The sequence below is a fragment of the Strix aluco genome, chromosome 9, assembly GCF_031877795.1.
Source record: "Strix aluco isolate bStrAlu1 chromosome 9, bStrAlu1.hap1, whole genome shotgun sequence".
Lineage (NCBI taxonomy): Eukaryota > Metazoa > Chordata > Aves > Strigiformes > Strigidae > Strix > Strix aluco.
The window spans coordinates 8557693-8584369 of record NC_133939.1 but is presented as its reverse complement, the minus strand read 5'-3'; the positions used below and the strand labels follow the sequence as shown (position 1 = coordinate 8584369).

Genomic DNA, 26677 nt, shown 5'->3' with positions numbered 1-26677 from the left:
TAATTCCTGCTACTAGTACCCTCAAATGATTCCTCTAAAATTATCCCACCTTGGTTCAGCACTGCTGTTTATACTGGCGGTAAGTTTTTGCTGAGCCACTATGCGGAGGGGATTTACAAACTAGGAGAAAAGTCTGCGAGTTGATGTGCAACCTCCTGAGAGGTACAAGCAACAAATTGCAGTCAGGAATCCTGTCCACCATTGCAGTGGATGGATGCGTAAATCATCAGTCAAGGCAGCTAAAGAGCATTGCTCTGAACAGGCTGCATCCCAGCAGGGAGAACTGGCTTAAGTATTGGCTTGTGAAGAAGGCGCCTCTGGGGACTGGAAGCTTTTTCTTTACAATTTGAAAGCCTGTACTGTGTAAAATTGTTTAATACTTACTATTCAATTGATTTTAAAGTGGATAATCATCACTGAGCTTTAAATACACAGAGATTGTTGTTGGAGCTACAGATTTTCTTTGTTAATACTAACATTAAATATTTATTCTGGATAAGGATAATCTAGTAATATGGGGAAACACCTGTGATTGAACTGCTGTGATAAGGATCTCTACTGTACACTTCTACTGCCAATATTTTCACAAACCTCGCTATATTCAGTGGTAAATAATTTTAATTCATTTTCTACTCCTTTTGTCTCACAAATTTGAATGTATTTGATGCATAAATCTTTTATTGTAAAGATTCGGTTGTAAATCCCAATTCATGTCTTTAAGGACCTATACTAAATTCTTTAAGGAGTTCTGTCTGACAGAAGCCCTTTTCTTCCCTCCAGCACTAACTGGGTGATGATAATTGGGTCGCTTTAGGAAACACCAGAGCAGGAGAAGGCAGCTGGAGACAGCGTGTGAGGAAATCCAAAACCAGGCACAGATTTAAAATTTTATGAAGCTACAGCAATACGCTGTCTCACTTCAATGAGTATTACCAACAAGCAATTCCTCTCTGGTTGCTTTGACAGCCCTTTTGTGTGGCTTTTTAAAAGCGTTATAGAGGATAAACTTTTTACTTGAAAAGTCGAGAATTAAGTGATCTGTTTCTCCCTCTGACAGTAATATACTCAGGGAAACTGATGCTGAATACCTTTATTATATGTATATGAATGTTAGAAGATTCTTCATCTACTGTTTTATATTATATTTGTCAATGGGAAATACATGATAATTATGGGTTTTAAATGTTTTACTGATATACCATGCGTAAATTTCAAATAGTATTTTGCTCCAAAATTACCTACATTTTTTAAAAGACCCTCTTGAGAAGGGAATAGTTTTGTGGCACTGGTATTTATTTTTTAAAAAATACAGATTTTTCACAGCAATTGTCATACATCCTTGTAAGCATCTGATTAGGCTCTTACCTACATGAAACTACTGCACTTCAGTGAATTATTCTGAGCTTTGATTTTTGTAGAAATAGTAATTTCTTGTAATTTTAGTTGCTGTTAAAACCTGTATAAACCTGGACTTTGTAAAGTCAACAGTAAATTTCCATTTGCTTTAGTGAAGCTGAGATTTCTCTTTCTCAGTGGAAAGAGAGATTTCTCTTTCAGCCTTGTAGCAACCCGAGGTAACAAGTGATCTGTCAGAGGAGTTTAAAGCACGAGCAAGCGAACTGCAGTCCCAGCTTGATTCATCTGTGTGTGAGGAGCCTGGAGAATCTGTGTGTAATGGAAAGAAGATCATTCTTTAATTTCTGTGCTTATCTGAAAATCCATGTGATCAGGAACTACTCACATCCTGAATTATTTCAGTCCTTAAAAAGCAATCGCAGTTCACACGAGGGGTGACATTTCCAAAGTGGTTGGTGCTGCCCGGTTCTGGTCCCAGCACTGCCTGCATGCGTGTCTAGGCAAGAGCTGTGTGCTTTCAAAAAGCTCAAAATCCACTGTCAAAAGTGGGTTTTTGCAGCAGAGCACATTTAACCTCAAACTCAGATTGGTGTGAGGGCTTTGGAGTTACAAGTGTGTCTGCAGCCTTTTCCCCTCTTGCGCTGTTTTGTGCTCCTTCATGACTGCAACATAAACAGGAGTGTTTACTTACTTCCATTCAAGCAGTTTAACGCCCACTGAAAATAGCTTTGTAATGAACTCCCTGCTTTGAGTAGGAGTACAGTTTTGACAGCAAAGAAACTCACTGCTTCTGTTTGCCATATTGTTAGCTGCGTTACGATGCCAGGATGTATACAGAGCACTGAAAGGCAGCAAATACTATTTTCATTATAATATAAGCAACAAATAACATTTCCAGAATAATGTCCGTTGCATTTTAAATAGCTTTTTGATCAAGTTAAATTTATTTGAGATAAAAGAAACATTCTATTGCTGCTTAATCTACAGATGCTCTTGTTTCGTTTTAGCTTGTCTTAACACTGCTTTAAAGGGGCCAGTGAAATCTTTCTATAGACTACTAAATATCCAGGAAATGTGGTACGCCTTTTCTTCTGGCTTCCAGGTCTGGTTATGTTCTTTTAAAAAAAGCTTGTCTAGCTAGAAACCACGGCCAGTTGAAGAGTGCCTTTCTATGTATCAAGTCCTTCCTTCACGTACTAAACTGTGTAGTAACTATTATTCTTGTAACTGATAAGTGCAGGCACTGAGACAAACATTTGCTATTGTAATTATTTATTCCAGCGCTGTGGTGTCTGTATGAAGCCCTGTTCTCAAATGAGGAATAGACAGATGAAACCTAATATGTAGATGAAATCTAATAATAGCGTGGAGGTTCTTCTTTTTCAGTTCACTGAAAAATGGGCTTTAAGTAGTTAAGATGTCCTGTGAAAGTAGGGGAATGCAATGGCAACAGAGTATCAGTAATAGGTTGGCTGCTTTTTTCTGTTTTTTAATAAAGAGTATGTAAATCTGGATTATTACTTTTTCAACCATTGTAAAGCAATAAACAATGAAGTTACAATCTCACAGACAAAATGTGCATCTTGTTTTGGAGTTGTTTTTCTGTGTGAGTAGGTTCTTGGTCAAATTATGGCCAGGTCCTTGAGGAAGATGGTAAGAATGTTCCCACAGCACTTAGGACAGCAGTAGCAGCAAAAGAAGGGCACCGCATCTTCATTCTGTAAGCGGGAAGTGGGAAATAAACTGGGTTAGGGAGCAACAGCTGGATTGTGGTGTTCTCTAGGTGTCATTCATATAATCAGATGTGGGTAACAGTTCCACATAAAGGAACATAAAGTTAAAATCAGCTGCTTTTGAGGCCTCATCTAGAGGTGTGATCTGTGTTTACTTTGATTACATTTCAATCTGAAGAGGGACGTGAGGGCTGCAGAAGTATTGCAGTCACGTTTCAAAGAAACCTTCTACAGCCTGTGTTCTGCAAAGCTGTCTCGCTGCCTGTCGCACCAGTTGTGTGCTGGCTGCTTTTGCAGTTTACTATTGTTAATGCAAGCAAGCATGACAAATACTGAAGTCTGAATAAATCATTTATCTCCCATATACCTTATTTAAGCTTTTAGGCTTGCAGTATATCACAATAAGAGCTTAGGGTTTTCCTGTTAACGTGAGGTGTTACAAACCACCTAAACGTGAAGCTAACTGACAAGTAATAGACCTTAATCGCACCATTTATTTTTGAGCAACAACTGAGAAAAGAGAAGCAATGAGAGATGTATTTTTATAGTAAGTAAAAATTTCAACAATAACAAAAAAAGCCGATAGTAGTGAATTTAGTACACTTCAGTAACTGTTGAAGGATCCATACTGATTAGCCCTGTTTTCCTACAAAACTGGTTCCAGACAGACAGGAGGAGGATGTCTGCATCACAGCTATCACCAGGTAGAAACACACACGTTTGCACCTGCTTTTGTCTTGACTCTTGCAGTCAGCCCTGCCTTAGGCACGGGCAGCGCAGCCAGGCAGGCAGTGAGCTCAGGGATGGGGCAGCAGGACCCCCGGTCATCCCCTGCCTCAGCCCTCCGTGGGAGCAACTGAGCCCCGCGTCCTGCTGCGCGCTAGAGCCAAGCTGCCCTGCTGCCCCCCGCTCCCCCCTCACTGCTGTGAGGGCTGGGGACTCCCTTCAGCTCACCTCCTGCTCTCCCGGCCTCCCGGGGTGGCTTGGCAGGGCTCAGATAGGTTACTTTATTCTCACTATTTTTACCTGATTCTTTGGGTGACAACATTCAGTTGTACTTAAACTACTGAGAAGCCTGGAATACCTGCAAACACTTTCAGGCGCTTGTATGTATTACACTGGGGGCCAAATACCTGTGGGGGAGCATTCTGATTTGGCAAATTTCTTGCTGTTGTACTGACATTTGCTTAAAAAAACAGCACATTTTCAAAGCTTGCTTGTAGAGCCCTCATGAAATGATCTGGGAACATTTGCTGATATTAAACATTTTCTTTGTTTACTTTAAAAATGACAAGTTTACTTATCCAAACTCCTTTTTCTGCGTTGCCTTAGCACCCATTTACATAGGAGGACTTAAAAAAAATCCCAACAAATTAAGTGAAGATGTGAATTTAAAACAAATTATTTTAGTGGCATTAAAATGCTGTGTAGGAATTCTTTTCAGAATTTGAGTGCTCTAACCTGCCTTTAACTTAGTTAACTTGACAGTCTCTTGATTGTGAATAAATTGGGGACTGAGGCCAATTATTTAATCCACTTTAACCATTAATTCAGTGTAATTTCTGAGTGTGTGTACAGGCTGCAGAAATGGAAACTAATATGGATCGTACTTTCTTTCAACAGACTTTGATTCCCATCTAGGTCTGGTAACAAGTAGCTAAATGTGAAAAGAACTCAGCAGTTTAGATTTTTTTTTTTTTAAAGCTGTTTCTTAGAGTCACAGTGGTACCAAGTGAGTGCTGAGCACTCCTTAAAATATGTATTTGTGCCTATCTGTGTGTGCTCAACTCTTTAAAATCTAGTCTCAAGCTCTTTAAAGTTTCTGCAGTGACTGTGTTTTTGGAGAGCTGGGTTTGTTACCGTCCTCTTATATAGTCTCGGTATTCTCTTCATCAGATTTTCATTAAACATTTCACTAAGAAAATTAAAGTTCATTAGAGATGTTCTTCATGTCAGCCTTCTCAACTATTTCTGAGTCTTTTTTTTTAATCTAATGCAGCGGAATTTAGAGAAATACTGTGAGCTTTGTAGTAAATCTTCAAGGGAAAATTCTGTTGGCAGAACATGAGGCACATACCGATCATCAGTGTTAGATGCTTCTTTGCTATAATCTGTGCTGACCTTAATAATATATGGAACATAGCTTAGTGGAGTTTGTGATCATAAATGCTGTAAGCTGTGCATCGTGGTGCAGAAGCGTTGTGTGCACAGTTTCTTCTCCAGTGACTGCTTAGAGCCTTTGAAATTCTAATTTATCTTTTTCCAGCATAGAATGTAATAGCATCGCTGTTTAAAAAAAGAAAAAAAAATCTCTTGAATTTATACCAAGTATTTAATGGCAAAATCACAATTTTTTATTCCACTTAACAATTTGGCAGTGGAAAGGCCCTACTGTGTTCTTTCTTTGAAGTCCGAAAAAAATCTGGCCTAGGTTTGTTATTTGGGGAAAAGAGATTTGCCTTGTGTAACAATTATTCTCCTAATGCCACGGGACACTCAAGGCGCGTTGTGTTTTCCTGACACAAACATTTAGCTCATCTTCTGTTTTTATACCAATGGCTACTCAGATGAGACTTGTAGAATTCGGAAAGAAAAGGAAAGCACCTTCTACTAAGAGACCATCTTCTCATTAGCCCTACTGATTTTCCAGAAGATTGTGCTTTGTGTAATGCATTATAATTATATGACAGGAGAACAGTGGAGAATATGGCATAGCATTTCCCATAGGTTTCCTTTCTGAGATAAGAAAGATAAACATTCTGCTTTGCTTCTCCAAGAAGGACAAAAAAAAACCCCTCTGCAGTTTCCTGCAAGGCAGTTGGATGTGAGCTGCTTTCTGGATCTGCAGCTTTCCACTGCCAGACAATGATCTGTGTCATGCAGGGAAACTGGGTGTACAAAGTAAGGAAGCCCCCTGGACTGAGGTGTGTGTCCTCGGCTTCCTGAGAATGTGCCTTATCGCCCAAGGGTCCCTACGCACTCAGGCGGCTTTATCTGCGCAGCTCCCGGTGGAGGAGAGCGGCTGTTTATTTTTCCAGGGCGCTCTCTGTTCTGGGGGAAACAAGGGAGGCCTTTAATTGGATCTCTCTTTTGTTCCTGGATTGCTGCGACTTCAACGAAATCAGGAGGAGCAGGAGCAGGACCGAGGTCTGGTTTAGGGTATGCGTAGCTTGACTCTAAATGACCCACCTCTGTTTCAGCTGTGACACCCGGGCCAGGGAAATATTTTGCTTAGACTGGCTTTCCTAAAGCAGGGAGAGAATCTCTAGTTACAGAACGAAGTGAGCAGCAGCGATACTTTCCTTTTGCTCCACTCTTTACTGCACTTCTACAGTCTGAATTGTGCAAAAGGGGAAAAAATACCCAGGCATCACTTTCCCATACCAGCTGGGAAGTGTGTGCTACAGTTCCCAAAAAGCCTGGGTGGGTAAGAGGTTTAACAGCTTTAGAAGGGTTCAACGGGAGAAGCTGTAAAATTGCAGTAATGCTCCCAGTGTTAGTGGTTAACGAGACAGTGTCAAACATGGAGGGATGACCTCCTTGATAGCTTCAGAGCTTTTCAGGTCCCTGCATTTTTGCTTTCTTGTTTAACTTTCTCATTTCTAACTTCTTTTATTATTCTCAAACCAAGTTTTGTAATGCACTGACATCTGCTGTGTGTTTGACTAAAGCAGTCACTAAAGAACTGAAATAAGCCTTGCATCCTGCGCATAACGGGAGTCAAGAAATAAAATTTAAGAAAACGGGGGAGGAGAGTGGGAGAACGTGGTAACTTAGTATTGATACGAGACGGTAAGAGGGAGTAAGCCACCCTGCCCTTAAGGAACTTACAAAATTTTTTTGGAAGAAATGGCACAAAGTAAGCTAATTTCAGTCATACAGACAGCAATTCTATTGACTGAGTATAGTTATCACTATTTAGAAAAAGCTACATTAGCCCAATATTTCCTTTTTTTTGGTCTAATCAGGATTGTGGTGATGTGATGGGCACGTGATCCTGATAAATAGCTCTTCTGCCAATTTTCAGAAACACTGTAGTTGAGAGGAAACAGTGTAGCTGAATAACCCCACTATCTGCACAATAAGCACTGTATCATTTATAACTGTTCTGCAAGATGGGAGCAGCCTCTAACCAAACAGCAAATAATTGTAGGTACTGTAGCAGGAGTTATTGCACAATAACATCACTTTTAAAATACTAGACCAAACTGTGAAAAGACTCTTCCAGTTAGATAGCAGCTAAACTTGCTGCTGGTCTAAAGCTTCCCTGAACCATTTTATCTGGTGGTTCATTTCTGGCTGGGGCATGAGGCAGCAGAGGTGCTCCATGGCAGCGTGGGACAATCATATCACCGCTGCCTCTGGGCTGAAGGTAAAGCCTGTGCATCACTCAAACCCAGCTCCCAGCCTGTGCTCCTGCCCCGGATACATTTCAGCTGGACATTTCAGAGACACGGGGCAGTACTAATCAGAAATCTTTTATCAAAACAGTTTTAAATGAGAAACTGACCTTTGCCCAAAGGAATAGTTAGGCAGTTTTGCTTTTTGTCAAAAACTGATGGTATTGCTAATGAAAAACTGAAGCCAAGCTGGGATTTTTTTGTTATGTTGTTCAGCTGAAAATAATTGTTTATAAAAACACAGGGTTTTTTTCAAAAACAGTGTTTTACTAGCTTCAGGGAAAAAATCTCTTCTACACAGAGATTCAAAATCTAACAGTCTCTCTGGAAAGGGGGGAGCCTCCTAACAGATGGTTTCTCAAAATACAGGCTTACACCAGCTCTGTGAATGCATAAGTTATGGGGCTGTCCCCCACATTAGTCCTCCTGTAGGTAATGTTAAGGTAGTAAGTCTCTGAGGTAAGCAAGATTCTATGCATAGTCACTTCATCAAGAAAGGATAGATGGCCTTACTTCTTTCTTTTTCTGCCTGAAAGCGGGCTGTAAAAACTTGTTTTTTAAAAGTGTAGTTTACTAGAATAGTATACTTTACTAGAGTAGTATAGTTTACTAGAATAGTATAGTTTACTAGAAAAACTAGGCTTCAAATGTGTCAGAAACTGTAGTTTCTCCTTTTGTAATTCCCAGCAAATGTGCAAAATGGCTGCAAGACCATAATGGTGCTGGATTAACACCTCACCCAACAGAAAGAACTGAAACAGAAAAGTACCTTTTCATTATGAAGAATCTTAAGTAGTAGGGGAAATCCAGCTCCCCTTGAGATCAAGAGGGAAATTCCTTTTTAGCTTCAAAAGAACCAAAATTTAGTTTTGTATTATTCTGAAAGCCTCTTTAAAAGCCCTGGTGTTTCTATCTCTTTGCAGTCTTCCCACAAGCAGGGAGAAGAGATACAGCTCTTTGTATAAAGATGTAGAGATACAGTTCTTTACATCCTTACATCAGTTTTACAAGTCAGTAGAGGGTTTGCTTCTGGGGTGCTACTCAGGAATATTTCTTTAAGGGCATGTAGCATTAAATGACTGCTGACATACTCTCTTTCTTTTTTTTTTGTTTCAATGGGAGTGATGTCTTCCTTGAAAGTCTGTGCTGAAGTGCCTTTCACTCACTACTTTTAATGCCTCTTATGGTCAAGCTCTAAATATCACATTTTCAAACTGAGATGTCTGACATCAGCTATCATGATCAGTATTTAGACACATGAGTTCCCAGGTGCATTTAAAGATATTATGTATTACCTAATTCTGAGAAACCACATGTACAAATACGTGACATTAAATGACTAGTGGAGGATCCAATAGCAAGTAAAACTCTGCTTTATGCCTTCCAGCAGTGATGCTGTTTGTAAAATACTTGAAGTGCCCAAAATGTGACATGCTGCTTAAATGCCATATATTATTCCAATCATAACATCAACTAGTAGAGACTCATGCTTTAAGGAGAGTTGTAATTGTTGATGAACTAACTTATCAGGTGAAGCTGAGCCTATTTCTCCTCTTTGGAGTGTAAGCCATGTATAGCGCTGCGTTTGTTGCTTGATATGCACTGCACATTTTCAGAGCTGCTCTCTGTAAGGATGCTAGGATACACAAAGCACTAAAAGCTAACAAATCACTCCAGGCAAAAATCTTTTTTTAAAGAAAAAAAACACAGCCAAACCCCTTCATTTCCTCTGCTATTGATTTAAGTCAGATAAAATCAAGGTTAAAAAAACCCAGCCTTTCACTCTGCCCATTGAAAGTGAACCATGGGAGAAAAACAAATTTTGATTTTTTTGAACTATTATTCCAAACACCTGAAGATTTTAGCATATGTTCAGTGCAATACAGGCTTCTGTGTTTAGTGGGCATTGTGAGAGCTAAGCCAAACATGGAAACATCAGACAGAACTGGCTCGATACAATATTCGGTCATATGGCATACTGGCTAGTAGCCTTCCTCTGCAAATTATATTATTTTATGTTTAGTATGAGACACCTACAGCACCAGATGGATGATATGGAGCTAACTACGTACCTAATGGGACAAGGAAGAAGTGGGAGAGAGATTTATTTTGCAAATAATTGCATTTTATCATTAAATAACATAAGTGATGTTCATATTCTGAACCCCACTGTGGGCATTGTGGTAATTCTTATAAGCACCGAGGGTATTTATCCCCTGTCACACTCATCCCTTCAGCCAGGGTTCTGCAGGAGCTGCTCTGGCAACGGAGCTGGGAGCTGGGCTGAATCTTTGAAACTGATGGCATTCCTCACCCTTCCCCTTTCTAATCAGCATCGTCTCTGTGGGCTGTGCCGGCCAGCCCTGGATCACACCGTGGGGAAGATGTTAGTGTGTCCTGACCTCCACGGCACATTGTTGCTGTCTGACCAGGTTGTGCTGGCTGGCTCTGACAGAACCTTTGACTTGAGCCCTTGGGTCACACCGTGGAATTACTTGTTCCTAGCATAGGCTGGACTCGCCTGTGGGGCTTAACTTCTTCCGACAGCTATTCTTATAATGGGTGTATCTCTTTTATTTGTTACAAGGGATAGCTACAAAATGGATGAAAAAAGGAAAACAAGTTAAAATGAAATTATATGTAAGTAAACAAACTGTAATAAAATGAACGGGCTGAACTTTCATCTACATCTCAACTGGTCTTGAACCAAGCCCCTTCTGAGAGTCTAAGAAAGTTTGGTTATTTTTTGTTTGGTCTACTCTGCATTTCCTTGCTATCATTGTGACCAAGAGTAGAAATGTTGGAAAACTGTGAGCAAGTCTGATATGCTGTTTCTGGCCAGGCCAAAAGTAGGACAAGCTGGAAATGACATGCAAACTCCCATGTTGGGTAGATTTCCAGTTCGGGTTTGCATACGCAGAAAGTTGGAAGCTTGAGATAAACAGAAAGACCTCGGGGTGATTGTACAGACAAAAATCAACTTCCAGAATTTAGGTGGCTGAGCTTAAACTGAATATATTCAGCTTCTTCAAGGTTTCTGTTCTTGCTGAGAAGGGAAATTTAATGTTTTGGGATTGCATTGTGCTTCCAAGCCCACCGGTTGGTTGGGACAATGCAGGGACTTAACAGGTGTCCAGGGGCGAGATCCACCTTCCACTGGCACCACAACCTATGTCTCCAATGAGTGCATGCTTTCAAGTTACGCATTCAAGTTTGGGGGGGACTATATGTAATCTGAAGTTGACTTTGGCTAAGGCTTAGCTCTTTTCCTCCAGAAGGAAGAAAATTACTTCCATCACATCACTTTTAACCTGATTCTCTAGAGATTGTATGTGGCTTGATCCAACAAAACAGATTTGTTCCCAGATCAAACCTAGTTATATAATTTGCAGTCTTATAATCTTTTTAGAAACGTAGTAGTTACATTTTAAAAGAAACAAACTTATGCTTCTAATTGTTTTAAAGTGCAGCATGTACTCAGGAGAGGCACAGATAGAGTTGGGAGGGGTAGATTGTCAGGTGCACCAGTTCCAACCGGGGAACTTAAAAAACAGAAATGGCTTTACTGTTCCAGTTCATCCAGGCTGCACATAGATCAGGGTGTCAATGCCACACATTCCTCCTGAACGTGGGCTGCATTTAACACTTCAAGTTTTTAAGAGGAGGTGGATGCAGTTTGTAAGGACATGGTAGTCCTCCCTCACCTTAACTCTGCCCTCTGGATCTGGCAGGGTATTCTCTGAGTGTTTCAGCCAGGGCTTCTGTTCAATAAGCACATGGGGGAGAAGCTTGTGTATATATGGAGTTATTCACAAATTGTTTATATAGGTAACATGTACATAAACTCCAGATGTGGAGAGTCTATTTTAAAACAAAATCACCCTGTTCCTGGCTAACCTAGCCCCTTCTACAAGTTCTGGAAGACCTTGGGACATAACTACTTATCTTCAACCAAGTCCAGCTGCCTCTAGTTGCTCAGAAATGGGAAAGGAACACAACTTATATGGTCATAATGCAGACAGCAAAATCTGAGTATACATGTGGATTTTACAGTATGTTGCTGTATCTGTAGAGCTTTGCTCCCAGGGCAGCATCTCCCCTGCAGGAGCCTGCAGAAGGTGGACAGAGAACACTGCATATACCACATACAAATTCTCAAGAAGCTGCTAAAGACAAAACTTCAATTCACAGTACACAGATGTGCTGCCCAAATTCAGTGGCCTGAGTGAGTCACCATGAGCTACTCACTCGCACTAAAATCGGCGTAGCTGCAAACATGTGCAAGCATGTCCCCATCTGGCCAGGTCTGTTGTAGGAGTGGGAGCCTCCAGCACGAGATTCAGCATGAGTATCCCCGCATTCTACCACAGCAAAGCGCTCCTGGTATCACACTGCTAACTAACTGCACCAACTTAGTTAGTTGACTACTAACTGAAGAGTTTACTTCAGCCTCAAGCCTGTTGTACAGGCTCTCCAGATTAAAACAGCTTTGCCAGTATGACCGTCTCTCTAAAAGGGCTTTTGTCAGCAAAGTTTTGTCAGGTGAGGAATTATTCTTCTCCCAGTCACTAACATTCCAGTTACGTTGTTATATTATGTTGGCTGATCTCTGTCTCCTAAATTTAGGAGTTTCAACTTGTAACCTGAATAACTTTTTCAAATATTGTTTCCTCAAAGCAGGAGCGTCCTAGACCCTGGATGAAAATAGACTTGAGCAGATTATATGAGTTCAGAGAGAATCATAGCTATAGTTTGGGACCCGTGTTCTCAGAGAAGTAATAGGAGACATAAATTCTTTTTGATGTGAAGCTTCTTTTTTTTCAAATAATCTGAAATTTGTACCATTTTCCCTGCTCGGATCCTAACGGTGCAATTTTTGAAACAGTCTAAACAAGCATGCAGATTTTTTATTACCTAAAAACGATTTGTTAAACAGTGTATCTCTGTAGCAACAATGGCAGGAGCCTGCTTTGGCTTTAGTTTTGTTGTACAGTGCTGTTAATTTGCAACTTCAGTGTGATCTGGACATGAGTGGACTTGTATGGTTCTTTTTTGTTCCTTTTTTTTCCCACCCATGCTTTGTAGAAAAATAAGCATCAATTTCGAAGTGCTAGAAAGAGCAGCTTGCTTTGGAAGTTGTCAGACTCTGATACAAACGATCTTTGCTTCGAGCTTCCTAAAGAGACATAATTTCTACTCTGTCTAAAAAGAGGAGGCTGGCTTGTTTGTTTTTATTTGCAGCATTCGGCAGCATTGCTGTAGGCCACTAACTGCAGGATGGCAGTAACACAGGATTATCCTGCAGAGCCGTAACTCGTGAATCCATAACAGCCAACCTGAACTCTGCTGCGGGCTGCCATTTAATACCACAAGAAACTGTTTGCATTTCATCATGTAACCGGTTGTGTGAATTCAAGAACCTTCCCTGGATCAGGCTGTGTTTTCAGATGAAAGAAAGGAACTACCAAATGGTAGAGTGAAATATATAGTTTGTTTTTCTGTAGGCCTGTCCTCTAAGCATAAACAAATATACTGTAGGAAGACTCTGGCTCTGGCTACAGAAAAGAAACTGAGTAGGGAAGAGATGGGAAGCAGGACTATAAGAGGGAAAAAGGTTGGGGCCACCTTTTCTCATGAGATAGATTTCTTTGATATCGAGGCAGTAGGAAAAGTCTCAAAATGAAATGGGACAGTGAAAAGTGTCTTCACAGTGTCAGCTGATGGGGGAAACCTACTCTCCGGATCCTAAAACCTTTCCCTCTAAAATTCCCATTGGAGCGGGTATAGAATTGAGCCCATTTGTGACTTTTCCCTCAGGCTCTGTTAGATGGGCTTTTATTCAATGTGATTTCAGTCCAGATCATAATAAAGTTGCTCTGTTCCTCATGAAGCTCACATTATGGATGTACAGCCATCATGGCCTATGGACTGCGTAGTTTTTCCTGTAAAAACAAAAATCCTTGTACGGCTGGGAGCTTGTAAAAACAAGCCTGAAGCTACCAGAATTTTTAGCTTTACAGTATAAACGAGAAACTAAATTCTCCACTGCAAAACATATATACGCACCTATATGTGCTCAAGGTTTTCACAATGAGACTCATTCATGCAGAAGAAGACACTTTCCAGGTGAATATTTCCTTGTTCTGGCATCACACGCCAAGTAATGTAATTAAAGAGCGTTTATGAAACGTTCGGGACTGTGCTGCTGGGAATCCTGACCAGACGGGAGAGTAAGATTGTGTGTGTCTGTGGTGTCCCTAGACGGGCGATGTGATCTGCAAGCCAAGCCAGAGGTGAGGTTCTGAAAACGAAAGCTTTTTCAAGCCAGAGTTTAGGGTCTAAAGGGAGTGACACGCGCGCAATTTTGTCTCACGTAATGGTTGCGTTGGGCTTGCAAAGGTTACTATTCCTGGTAGCCAGCGCTGTGCCGCTAATCCGCGCCTCCAGGCCGGAGCCCTGCCCGCAGGTGGCACTCGGGAAGGGAGCGGGAGGGGACGCGGGGCCGGGACGGCGGGGCCGGGACAGCGGGCACCGCACACCGCCGCCGTGACACCGCACACCGCCGCCGCCGTCCGGCCTTGCAGCTGATCAAATCTGATGAATTTTCACTGAGGCCACAATATTTTATTTCCCGCGGTACGTTTTGTTAATTCTCGGGAGCGCCGGGGTGCGGGACAGAACCTGACATGCTGCGTTTCCGTGTAACCTTATTCTCCTGGGTTTGTTACGGAAATAAATACCGTACCGTCTCAACGACTAGTAGTATTTGAGAAAAGAAGAGGAGGGAGGAAAGAAGAAAAATAAAATAAGGAAGAATCTAGAAATACTTGACACGGAGCACGGAGGGTGCCTGTCGCGGCGGCCGTGCCGAGGAGGGGAAAGGTGCCGCGGGGACCGAGCGCGGCGCGGCCCTGCCCGGCTCCCCGGCCCGCTCCGCCACCGTGCCTCGGGGAAACGGGGCTCGGAACGAGGCGGGTCCGCTCTTAGACCCGTGTCCGTGCCGTTCCTACGCGAGCCAAATTAATGAGGGATAAAGTAGTTGCCGCCGCGGCGTGCTGCGGGCCGGAGCGGTCCCGAAAGGTGGGTTCGTGCGGCTGCCCCGCGGCACCGGCCGAGCGCCCGTCCCGGCAGCCGCGGCATGGCCCCCGGAGCGGAGTGGGGGCCCGAGGACAGGCGAAGGGGCTGGGTCGCCTGTCCCCGTCCGGGTCTTGGTGCGGGAGGAAGGAGCCCTGCCCCGGTGCCTGCGGGCGGCGGCTTGGCTGCGCTGGCCGCACGGGAGCGGGGCGCTCCGAGCCAGGGGCGTCCCGTCGCTCCCCGCCCGAGACGCGTTTTCTCTCCAAGAGAGAAAAGGAAAAAACAAAACCAAACCAAACCACACATGTTTGGGAGAGGAAGCCTGCCACATTTTCAAACAAACCGACCCCAAGCCTTCCCGGTAGGATTCGGCGCTGATGCCTGCGCTGGGGTGAGTAGGAAAAAAGAAAAACCCACTCAGGCTACTCGAGTCTCAGGAGCGGTGCAGCCGGAGCACGGCTTTCGTGGGAAGAGCGGTCCGGGCTGCCGGGGAGAGGCGTGGGGGCGGCGCCCTGCCCCGCGTCCCCGCCGCGCTCCCCGGTGCCCTCGGCGGAGACTCCCGTCACTTGCCGCGCCCCGCTCCCACGGCGGGTCCACCCGCGGGCACGGGCTCAGCCGCTTCCCAGCCGGGATACCGGACTTGGGGCCGCAGCGGGGAGTCCCGTGCTCTGCTCGGGACGGGGCACCCGGCCCGGCTCGGTACCGGAGAAGCAGGACGAAGCCCCGAGTTGCGGCCCTTCTCGGGGCGCTGCTTAGCGGGGGTTGCGCGGCCGGAGCCGAGCCCCGCTCTGCCCGCCTCCTTCCCGGCCTCCGTGCACCGGGAACGAGCAGGGACTGGGGCTGTTCTGCCCTCCCGTGAGGAAAGCGAGAGCCCTTTCCCCGCCGCCCCTCAGCGTCCCGCGGTGGGATCTGCCCCTCGCCGCAGCGGGCCGCGGTCCGGGCACCGGCTCCGTAAGCCCCCCTCCACCGCTACCCCCTCGCCTGCTCCCCTACCCCCGAGGGCAGCCGCAGGCCCGGTCCCGGAGCAGCTCCGCTGGCTCCTTCTGCGCCCGCTTTGTCCGGGTTTGTGAGACCCCGGCCCGGCCCCGGGAGCAGATCGAGCCGCTCCGCGGGGTCTTGGCGGGATCCCCCGCTCCCCCGCCGGGGAAGGGCTCGCCGCGCCCCCCTGCTCGCTGCCCGGCCCTGGTACTCGCACTCCCCTCGCTGCCACATTTTTGCAGGTGCCGGTAAGACCTCAGCTCTCCGCCTCGCTGCAGCTACAGTGTCCAGGCTCAGCTGTAGCGGCGTGCCCCTACGTTTTCGGGTGGTCCTTTAATGTCCCAAGAAGGGCTCAATTAGCACCGGGGAGAGGGGAGAGCCCGCCAGTGCCCGCCAGCGCCCGCCAGTGCCCTTGTGTCAGACGTTCCAGTAGCCGCACACGGGGCTGCGCGCTCACCTTTGCCGCTGCTCGGCCCGACCGCCGCTCCCAGCGCTGGGCTGAGCCTCTGCCCTGGTGCTCATCCAAAATCCCCCGTGGTGGGGCTGTCAAAAAAACCCCAAACCAGCCCCTCGGATGTCAAATGTCCTCTGCGGGCGAGCGAGCCCTGGGAAGGAGCTGCGCGCCCGGCTTAGGAGGGAAAAGGAGGAATCTGCCATTTGGCGGAGGTGATGACACACGCAGCGGGGCTGTTACACCTGCCCCGGCCCTCGCCGCGGAAATGCCTGCGAGGGGCAGCGCCAGAGCAGCATGGGTGGCCGCGAAGAGCAGCCGGCCCCGGGGAGCCCGGCAGCCCCGGGGAGCCGCCACGGCGGGCACAGCTGGCCCCGGCCGCCCCGCCGCCCTGTGCGCAGCCCGCCGCGGGGGAGGCCAAGCGCGGAGAGCCTCTCTCCTGCGGGCCTCGTCCCGCCGCGGTTTCGTTTGTGTCCCTTAGGGGGGTGCTCAGCGGGCGGCGGGCGCTCTTCCGCGGCTGCCTGCGGAAATAGAGCGGCCTCGTTTCTGTGACCGAATTTGCGCGGTCCAGGTTTTAGGGTACGCGTTTCTCCGCCGATGGGAGAGAAGGGATTCGTTATATGGCTGTGGGCGAAGGTGCAGAAACGTATTTCAACCGAGAAATAGAATAACACATATAAATATACCAGCTCCCCGAGGGGCTATTTTATTTCCTGGCTAAAATACGTTTCTCCAGCTGCGGCTGCCTGCACCCACGAGTAGCCTCTCCCGGGGAGGGGAGCGGGGACCCGTGTGCCCCGGGCCGGGCAGAGGCACCGGGGAGCCGTGCGGGGGGTGCCGAGGCTCCGGGGGGAGGCCGGCGGCACCGGCCGGGCTGCCCGAGAGCTGCCACCCCTGCGGGCTGGCGTCTGGTCACGACAGTCTGATGTGGCACTTAAACTCCGCGGGGCGGGGAATAGCGCTGCGCGGCGGTTCGCCTTCAAGACAAGGCAGAAGCGGGTGTGAGGGCCGTGACCCGCCGGCCCGCGGGTCTGCGGGCGCCGAGGCGGCCGGGTGCCCCTCCGAGGGCCGCTTCTGGGCAGCCCGAGAGGGGAAGCGCCGAGCTGCGCTCGAGCAGGAGAGGGGGGAGCTCGGGTCCGCGCGGGCAGGGCCCCGGAGCGGAGCCGTACCGGCAGCAGCGGGCTCACCGCGGCGGCGGGCCCCGAAGGCCGAGCGGGGGCCGCGGTTGCGGAGCGCAGGTGTCCCCGGCCCCGCGGAGCTCGGCCCGGCTCCGGGGGCTGCCGGCGGCCGCGCTGCCCGGTGGGAGGGCTCGGGGGGGGGGCGGGGGGACGACACACGACAGGCGGGGCCGGTCTGCCCCGCTCCCGGGGACGGGGCTGAAGGCTCCGTTAGAAAATCAGCGCAAAGGATCCTCCGTCCGCCTGCCCGCTTGTGTACCCGCGGCTGGAGCAGCCCCGTGTTAGCGATTTAGCGCTCCGCGACAGCTCGTGTGCCGGGGCCAGCCGAGGCTGCCTTTCCGCTGCGCGGGGAGGCTCTCCGCGAAGGCGGGGAGGGGGAAGGAGCGGGGGAACGTTGGTGCCACATACGCTGCTCCAGGAACCGTGTGAAATAAGCCGGAGCCCTCCAGGGGAAGGAGCGGGAAAGCTGCCCGGTGTGTCACCCCCCGCCTCGCCAGCCCGCCCCGGCCCTCGGGGCGCCCGTCAGCCCCGCGGCCGCGCCGGTGCCTGCGCGGACCGTGCGCGGAGGGGGAAGGAGCCACCCGACACCTTTCGCTCTCTGTCTCCGCAAATACGGGTCTGGGAGAACCGACTCGCGGGAAGCGGCAACAGCCTCCTCGTGCTCCCCGGGCGCCATCGGTTGGCGGGGCCCGGGGCCAAGACATATAAACGCCACCGCGTGTGAGGCTGGACGTGTGACAGCCGCCGGGGCCGAGGCGAGCGCCGCGGCTGCGGGCACTCCCCCTCGCACCCACCGCCTCCAGCGGGCCCCCGGCGGGAGGGCAGCGCAGCGCCGCGGGCCCCGGCGGGCTCCCCGGGCGGGCGGCGGAGCCTGGCCCTGGCTCAGCGGCCCCCGGGCGCTCCCCCCCCCACCCCCCCGCCCCCCCCGCGCCCTCCCCGCCTCGCCCCGAGCCGGGGCGGTTCCGCGCCGCTCCGCGGGGCCACGTCGGGCCGCGTGTGCGCGGGGCTGAGCGCGGCGCCGTGACTGCGGGGTGAACTCGGCCGTGCCCAGCGGCTCGGCGGCGATAGGGGAGCGGGCTCCTGACGAAAGCGGAACTCGGCCGGGCCCATACAAATCAGAAAAGAGCCCGGCCGCCGCGGCAGAGGGGAGCGGAGCCCGCGGGGGCAGGGACGCCGCCGCCGCCGTGCTGCACGGACCAGCGGCGCCGCGAGAGGCGCCTCCCGATCTTCGTCCCGGTCCCGGCTTCGAGCCCCGGCCCCGGCCCCGGTGGTCCCGGCGAGCGCGGGGCGGGACGGCCGCCGGCACCGGGCTCCGCGCACCGGGCAGCGCTCCGCTCCGCTCCCCCCCGCACCGCGCGGCGCTGCGCTGCGCTGCGCGCCCCGGGCGGCGGACGCGGGGCACCATGATGACCAGCTACCCGGAGGGCGAGGAGGACGCGGTGGCGCTGCTGGCTCATGACACCGGCGGCAGCAAGGAGCCGGAGCGGGGCAAGGAGGAGCTGAGCGCCGACAAGGGCCCCGAGAAGCCGGACCCCTCGCAGAAGCCCCCCTACTCCTACGTGGCCCTGATCGCCATGGCCATCCGGGAGAGCGCGGAGAAGAGGCTCACGCTGTCCGGGATCTACCAGTACATCATCAGCAAGTTCCCTTTCTACGAGAAGAACAAGAAGGGCTGGCAGAACAGCATCCGCCACAATCTCAGCCTCAACGAGTGCTTCATCAAGGTGCCCCGGGAGGGCGGCGGCGAGCGCAAGGGCAATTACTGGACCCTGGACCCCGCCTGCGAGGACATGTTCGAGAAGGGCAACTACCGCAGGAGGCGGAGGATGAAGCGGCCCTTCCGGCCGCCCCCGACCCACTTCCAGCCCGGCAAGACCCTCTTCAGCCCCGACAGCTACGGCTACCTCTCCCCGCCCAAGTACTTGCAGTCCACCTTCATGAACAACTCGTGGCCGCTGGCGCAGCCCCCCGCGCCCATGCCCTACGCCTCTTGCCAGATGTCTGGCGGGAACGTCAGCCCCGTCAATGTGAAAGGACTCTCGGGCCCGGCGTCCTACAGCCCCTACTCGCGGGTGCAGAGCATGGCGCTGCCCAGCATGGTGAACTCCTACAACGGCATGGGCCACCACCACCACCCGCACGCCCACCACCCCCAGCAGCTCAGCCCGGCCAGCCCCGCGCCGCCCGCGGCCCCGGCGGCGAACGGAGCCGGCCTCCAGTTCGCCTGCGCCCGCCAGCCCGCCGAGCTGTCCATGATGCACTGTTCCTACTGGGAGCACGACAGCAAACACAGCGCCCTGCACTCCCGCATAGACATCTAGGGAGGCTCCGGCCGGCCGCCGCCCCAGCAACGCCCGCTCTCACCCCGGCTCCGCTGGCCCGCTCCGCTCCCGCCGCGGTCCCCCGCGCTCTCGCGTCTCCCCTCCTCCTCCTCCTCCTCCTCCTCCCTAGCTGTGGACTGTCCTCTCTCTGTGCCCAGACTGTTGCGGCGGGGCAGTAGCAGCCCTGGCCGGGGGTAGTGTCAGTGTAGGAGCCGTCCCACGGCGAGGAGAAGGCACCGTAAGTGCGGGAGCTTCCCCGGCGGGGCTGCGCCGCGGGGGCCGGGCCGGCGGCCTCGGATTTACCGTTCGTTTCTCTGCTCATGTGTTTGTTCGGTTGGGGGGGACGGGGGGGGAGAGCACCGAATTGAAAATAGGCTGATTAGCCCTCAGAATTCTGCTCCTCTCTGATTCGGCCGTAATCTTTTCGGGCTCAGCCTTGGGGAGAGTAAAGCGAAGCTTGTAAATAGCGGAGGCACTTCCACGCGTGGCGGTGCGGGGCTGGCGGGGCCTAGACACTGCCGTGTGCCCGCGGTGCTCGTCCTCGTCCTCCTCCTCTTCATCTTCTCTTTCTTCTTCCTCGGTCTGCAAAGCACTGCGCTTCTTCCGAGCCGGTGGCTTTTCGTCAAAATAGTACTTATGTGGGGACTGCTGTAACAGCAGGAGATGTGCGATATTGCTGGTTATTAGAAACCAACAAGCAAAACCCGCCAGGGTCACTCGTGAAACGTTTCGGCAGCGATAAATATATTTTTAAAGGAGACAATATCCTCTGAGGTCTTAAAAGTAATTTTATGCAGGTCTAAAAAAAATATTTTGATGTTATAAAAAAAAAAAGACGGTTTCCTGTAAATTGGAATATTTTTCCGTGTGCATATTATTATTAATAATGAAAGTTTAAACTATCTTCGTTTTTTTTGACCCCAGACCTGGCCCAAAATGGATTTTCCGGTAGGTTCTGCTTTCGAATGCTTGCCCTTTTTCTTAAAAAGTTTTGATCCTTCAATTTTACATAGATTAATGTGGAAAAAAAATAGCGTTTATAATACAGGGGCCAGTTCATAGCGATTTTATAAATGTTTATGTAAGCTGATAGATGCTGTGGCATAGTACCATTTTGGGACCAACTTTTCTAGAGTGAACTAGCACTTTTATTGTACTTTCTAGCATTGTAAAGTCTCCAATAAAACGCCTTTCCTTCTTTTCATATCGTTTTATTTCACTCCGCTCCTCCGTGCTCGGGATCGGGAAGCGGCGGCGGGCGCCCGGGCCCGGGGCCGCTCCTCGCCTCCCGGCCGGCTCCCGGCGGCGGCCCCGCTCCGCGCCCCGGGCCCCGGCAGCGGCTTTGCCGCGCTCTCCGCGGCCGTGCACGTCCGCTCCGCTGCGGGGAATACGCGGGCTGTGCTCGGGCGGTGTGCTGGCTCCGTTCGGCGCCGTGGCGGGCTGCGCACCGGCGGGAGAGGTCCGGCAGGGCCGCGCCGACCGGCGGCCCGGTGCTGTCTTGGCGGCCGCCGCGGAGGTGCGGGGACCGTTTCGTCGGCCCCGCGGGCGGGCCCGGGAGCGCCTCCGCTGCGGGGCGCGGACAGTCGCCGGCACCTGGCCCGTGTGCCCAGCCCTCCCGGGGGCAGAGCCCCCCGGGCAGTGCCGCGGGCTGTGTCCGCCGCAGACCCCGGCTCCGCTTTCGTTTCTCGCCCGCAGTGCTCGGGGCCGCGGCGCCGGGCGACACAGCGCGGCCCCGCGTCGCTGCGGCGGGCCCCGCGCCCCGGTCGGTGCCGGTGCCGGTGCCGGGAGCTGCTGGCGGGTCCCGCTTTCCTCGCCGGGCCGGTGGCTCCGGCAGCGGCGCTCCCCAGGCCTGGGCCCCGCTCCGGCGCCTGCCCGCGCTCGCAGGCAGCGGCCCGTGCGCGGGCGCCGGGGTGCTCCGGGGTGGACGGGGCGCCGGGGTGGCCCCTGCCCGGTGCTGGCCCGGGGCACAGCGGGTCCTCTTGGACGCCGGCCCCGGCCAGGCCTGCTTTTCCGCGGGCGGGAGCCGGGGTGCGGCTGTCCCGCTTGTGCCGGGTTGCGCGGGCAGCTCGCTCCCCCGGAGAGGGGGTGCCGGAGGCCAAAGCCGGTACCGGGGGTGAGCCCTCCCCCGCCCGCTCCCGGGGGCCTGTGGCGGGCCCCACGGGAGACGTGGTGCACCCAGGTTGCAGACAGGCCCTTGCCCGGCTGCCTGACGCTCTCCCTCTGTGCCAGGGCCTTGTGCGGACTCCCCGCACGGAAGGAAGCGGCAGCCTCCAGCTCGGTCGCAGAAACCAGTGGGGGGATGCGGGGACCGGTCGCCTCTCGGCCGCGACGCAGCTCGGCGGACACGGCCAGGGCAGGAGGGCTGTGGGGTCACCCGCCGGGCCAGCCCGGCCTCGCTGCAGGCCGCAGGCCCTGCCCTACCCCCTGCTCCCAGTCCCCAGGCCCCGGCCCGAGCGGGAGGGCGCTGGGACCGGCGGTGCGGCCGGGGGGCTCCTCTCCCGGGGTGGGGGGGTGGGGGGCAGAGACGCGAAGCTGCGGCAAACGGGGTCACTGCGCGGCGGCGTGCGCAGGGGGCTGCGGGGCCGAGCTGCTGCCCCGGGGAGCGGGAGAGAAGGAGCGAGCCCGACACCGATGTGACGGGAGGTGGAAGGCCGGAGCGGGGCGGCGGGCAGACCCGGGGCTGCCAGCGCACACGGGACACAGCCCCGACTCACGCCTCTGCCACCCGTGGCTCTGCCGGACGCTGCCGGGGTCTCTGACCGGCCCGGGGCCCGCAGGTGGGAACTGGCGGCGAGAAGCGGCACCGCTCGCATGCCCTCGGGGCGAGCGCGGCCACTGGGCCCGACAGCCCGGCGGCCGGCTGTGGGGTGCAGCCCTGCACCGGAGGGCTCAGGGCCTCGGCTGCTTGTTTCTTATTCGAAGATACTGCTAGTCCTGCCCGTTTCCTCCGGGGTACGTCGGGGCCATGGCGACCTCGCAAGGGAAATCCCTGCCGCGGCCGCCGGCGGGCAGCGGGAGAAGGGAGGGCGGGAGCGGCGCCCTGGGCCCCGCACGGCCCCGCCGGTGTCCCCCCGGGCCCCTTCCCGGGCTGCAGAGCCCTGGGCGGCTGGGGCCTCGCCGGCTCTGGACGAAGCGATACCTGGCGGTGCCTAGGTGCGAGGGGACGCGGCGGCAGCCCGGCACCGGGCAGGGCCGTGCGGCCCCCGGGGCTGCCTCGAGCCCCCCGGGGTCTCCAGGCGGTGGCGCGGCGCGGGGAGAGGGGGGAGCGGGTTTGGCTGCCGTTCGGTCATGGGTGATCGTTGCCTCTGGACGAGGGTCCCCCTCCCCAGGAGGGCGCAGTGCGGGACTGTGGGGGGCACTTTGGAAGCAGGCAGAGTTGCCCTCGAGGTCCCTGGCCAGCCTTCGCCCACCCCGGGGCTCTCCGCTGCGGCTGCCCGGGCCCTGGGCCCGCCACGGGAGAAGTGCGGGCGGGCAGGGCCGGGCGAGGCCGGACGCCTGTCCGTCTGCCGGGCTGCCGGTGCCCGGCCGGGTCTCTGCTCGCCCCCGCCCCGAGTACCCCGCGCCGCTCCCCGGCAGCAGCGCGGCCCCGAGTCAGCCGGTGCCGCCGTCGCGCCTGTAGGATGTTTTCACGATCGTTTTCTGTATTTTATAAACAGAGGCTGCACTGAATGTAAACTCCCGCGGTTTATTGAACAGCCACCGTGTCCTGGGCAGGGCTGCAACTCCCTCCCTCCTTCCCTGCCCTCAGGACCGCCCGGGCAGCCCCGGTGCGGACCGCTCCCCCTCCCGGGCCCGGCGGGATGGGGCTGGCAGGGCACCGGGCTGCTCCAGCCCGGCCGTGCCCCCGGCAGCGCCTCCTCGCTCGGCCCTCGGCCCCCCGCACAGGGGACGGGGGGAGTCGGAGCGAGACCCCGGCCCCCGGCCCGGGCCGGACTCGTCCTGCCGGCAGCAGCGCGGCCTCCGCCGCTGTCAGGAGCGGCCGGACCTCCCGTTCTGTCCCGCCTGCCTGGGGAAGGAGCGGCCATCACAGCCCCGGTCGCTGCTGCTCGCCCGGGCAGCGGACACCGGCCCGGGGGAAGCCGCCGGGGGCTTCGCTGTGCGCTACCAAACCCCCGGGCGCTGCAACGCAGGGACTGAGCCTCCCGTGAGGGATTTGCCTCCCCGCACCCCCGAGCCCAGCCGTGCTGCTGTGCAGGGTCGGGCCCGAATCCCGGGACGGCAGCGGCCGGGCGGGAGAAGGGGCCTGTCCCGACCCCACGCGCAGGCGGCCCCGTGGGCGCGAACGGCGCGGGCCGGGGGGGGCCCGGGGCGGCTCAGCGTGCCCTCGTCCCGCGGCCGCCACCCCCCCAGGCCGCGCCGCCACCCAGCCCCGTCGGCCCCTGGTGAAAGCGAGCGGCCGGGCGCCGGGCTCTTGGCGGGAGCTGGGTTTGCGCGTCGTGCGAGGCCTTTCCCCGTTATATAAATGACGGCAGGAGGAACGCTCCACGGAGCGGTTCGCGCTCCCCGGGCCAGCACCGGCGGCGCGGAGCCTCCTCCGGCCTCGGGACCGGTGCCCGCCGCGGGGCTGCGCCGGGGGCCGGGGCCGGGGCCGGGGGCGGGCGGGCTCCGCGCCGCTGGCCCGGCTGAGCTGCCGCCGCTGCCTTGCCGGAGCGGCTCCAGGTTTATGCAACGCTGGCGAGAGATGAAAGCAGAAGAGCGAGGGCTGTTTTCTCCCTGCACGGAGCCTGCCGGAGCGGGAGCGCACTGCCCGTGCCCCCCGGGGGAAAGGGAGGGTGTGCTCCCCGGGGCTGAGCTCTGAGTGCTGGGCCCGCGGGGCTGTTTTGCGGCCGTCGCTTTTTCTTTCTCTCCGGTCCTTCGCGCAGCCCTCGAGCCTTGGCCGGGCGCGGAGGGTGGCAGAGCCCTCGACGCCGGGAGCGCTGCCCGTCGGCACGGCACGGCACGGCACGGCACGGCACGGCACGGCTGCCCTCTGCCTGCGGGCCGGCGGGAGCGCGGGGGCAGCCGCCCGGCAGCGGGGCGCTGAGGGACCCCGGGGGAGCGGACGCGGCCCGGCTCCGCTCGTCGTGCCCGGGGCAGGTGGGCGCCGGTGCCGGTGGCTGCGGGCAGGGCAGAGCCGTGCCCCGGGACGAGACACACACACACACACACACACACACACATATCTCTCACCTTGCGCCCCCCTCCCGCCCCGCCCCGCCCCGCCCGTGCGGCTGTTTAATACAGCCTGATTCCTGGTATTCTTGTCCGTGTTTTAAGTGGTGAAAAAGTCATTTCCAGTCCCATGGTCCGCGTTTCACCCTGAACTCATTGAAAAGAGAGTGCGGGGTCAGGACTGTTTATTATACAACCAATTAAAACAGGAAAATATGCAAAGGCTTCATTCAGCGAGATCCGGGTATTGTTAAGCCGAAAACGATATTTTTGTTTCAAAAATAAAAAAAGTACATTTGTTACTTAAAAAATCTCCGCTCTGCGTGTGTGACGGAGGCGGCTCCCGGCCGCTCTCCCCGGCTGCCCCGCCGCCGCGCCCCGGCGGTCGGGAGCGCTGCGAGCTCCGGGCCGAGCCGCGGGCCCTGCGCTGCCGGGGGGGCGGCTCGACGGGGCGGGCGGCGCGCAGGAACCGGGGAGCCCTCCTTCCCCCCGCGCTGGGGCTCGGCCCGCCCCGCGGGGTCCCGTCCTGCCCGCCCGCAGGAGAGGCCGCCCAGCCTCGGGCGCAGGGAGCCGGCTCCCGGCGGGCGGGCGCGGGCGGCCGCCGTCCTGCTTTAGGTATAGCAGATGGTGGGAAAAAAAAGAAAATACTTCGAGGACTAAAAAGCCCGGCAGTGCAGCGGGCGGCGGACAGGGCCGGGATGGCCGGACTGGCGAGCCCCGACGCGGTGCGGAGCCCTGGGCGCGGCGCTGAGCCCCGCCAGCCGCGCCTGCGGCCCGGGCCGCGCCTCGGCGGCCGGGAGCGGGGGCTGGGGCCGGGGCCGGGACCGGGACCGCGACCGGGCCCCGGGCATCGCTCCTAGCCCTGCGCTTCCCCTGCGCCTTCGGCATCCGCCTGCGCGCTCCCCCGCCGAAGCACATCCCTGGGTCGGGGGGCGGCTCGGCAGGGCTCTGCTCTGCGGCGGGGTAACGCTGCCCCGCAGCAGGGATGCGGCCCCGCGCAGGGCAGGCGGCGGCGGAGGGCGGCGGCGGGAGGGGGGGGGCTCCTCCCGGCGGGGCTCGGCACCCGCCCGCCCGCTCCGCCGCCCGGGGCCGCCACGGCACCGCCGCCCGGCCCAGGTAGCCCTCGGGGATGTGCTCAGCAGCGGGCCTGGGAAGCGCTCACCAAAACAATCGCTCAGGCTGCCCTAATCCAATGAGTTTATTTTAGTCCTTAAGCTGTATTGAAAACATTAGCTCTGCTTCTTGTGGTTGTTTACAGTATGTTGGTCTCAACATCCCAGCCGCCCTTCTGGAAAAGTCTTACGCGATTCAGGCAGAGGGAAACCAACACAGAAGTGGCTCGGAGAGCATGATGGCAAATGATTACTCAAATCAGAGACAGGAAGGCGGAGGTAATCAATGAGTTTTCACTTACAGTTTACTTGGATGGACATATTTCTCTTTCTATAAGTTCAGAAACCACATGGGGTTTTATTAACCGAAGAAGCAGCTGCAGGATTTGGTGGGCTGGTGGGAATTCGTTCACAATCGGCTGCATGTTGCCTGAAGCAGAATTCGGGTTTTGACAAAACCTCGTGCTTGTTCCCGCTCCAGCACACGGGGCCGGGCGGCGGGCGCCGAGGCTGGGCTGCGCCCGGCGGGGACCCACCCGCTCCCCGGGACAGGCGGCCGGGGGCCGCAGAGCAGGAGCGCCCTGCGCCGGGCAGGGGAGCCCCGCTCCCCCTCAAGTTGCCCAGCGAGCGAGCACCGTGAGAAATCTCGTCAGGTCGGACCTTCAGGGGAAGCACTGGCTCTCCTGCTCGGCCCCGGGAGGGAGCACGCCCTGCCCTGGGGTGCCGGGACTCCCGAGCTCGGTTTCCCCGCAGCCTGCCCGAGAGCGGAGCCGCCTCCTGGCACTGGCGGAGGCTCCCGACTTCCCAGCAGGTCCCTGTAAATGCCACAGTTTTGCTGGCAGATGAATTGGTCACCTGCCTTCGTTTAATGTCTTTCTCTCTCTTTCCCTCTCCAACGGGATTTTTTCCGCCACACCACATGA

General features: G+C 54.8%; 1 protein-coding gene across 1 annotated transcript; it reads left to right on the top strand.

The window, feature by feature from the left end:
- Positions 1–18573: 18573 nt before the first annotated feature.
- Positions 18574–20552, top strand: FOXL2 (forkhead box L2). Its single transcript, XM_074834526.1, has one exon. It carries the CDS (start codon positions 18574–18576, stop codon positions 19489–19491), a length of 918 nt encoding a protein of 305 aa, XP_074690627.1. The 3' UTR covers positions 19492–20552.
- Positions 20553–26677: the final 6125 nt, after the last annotated feature.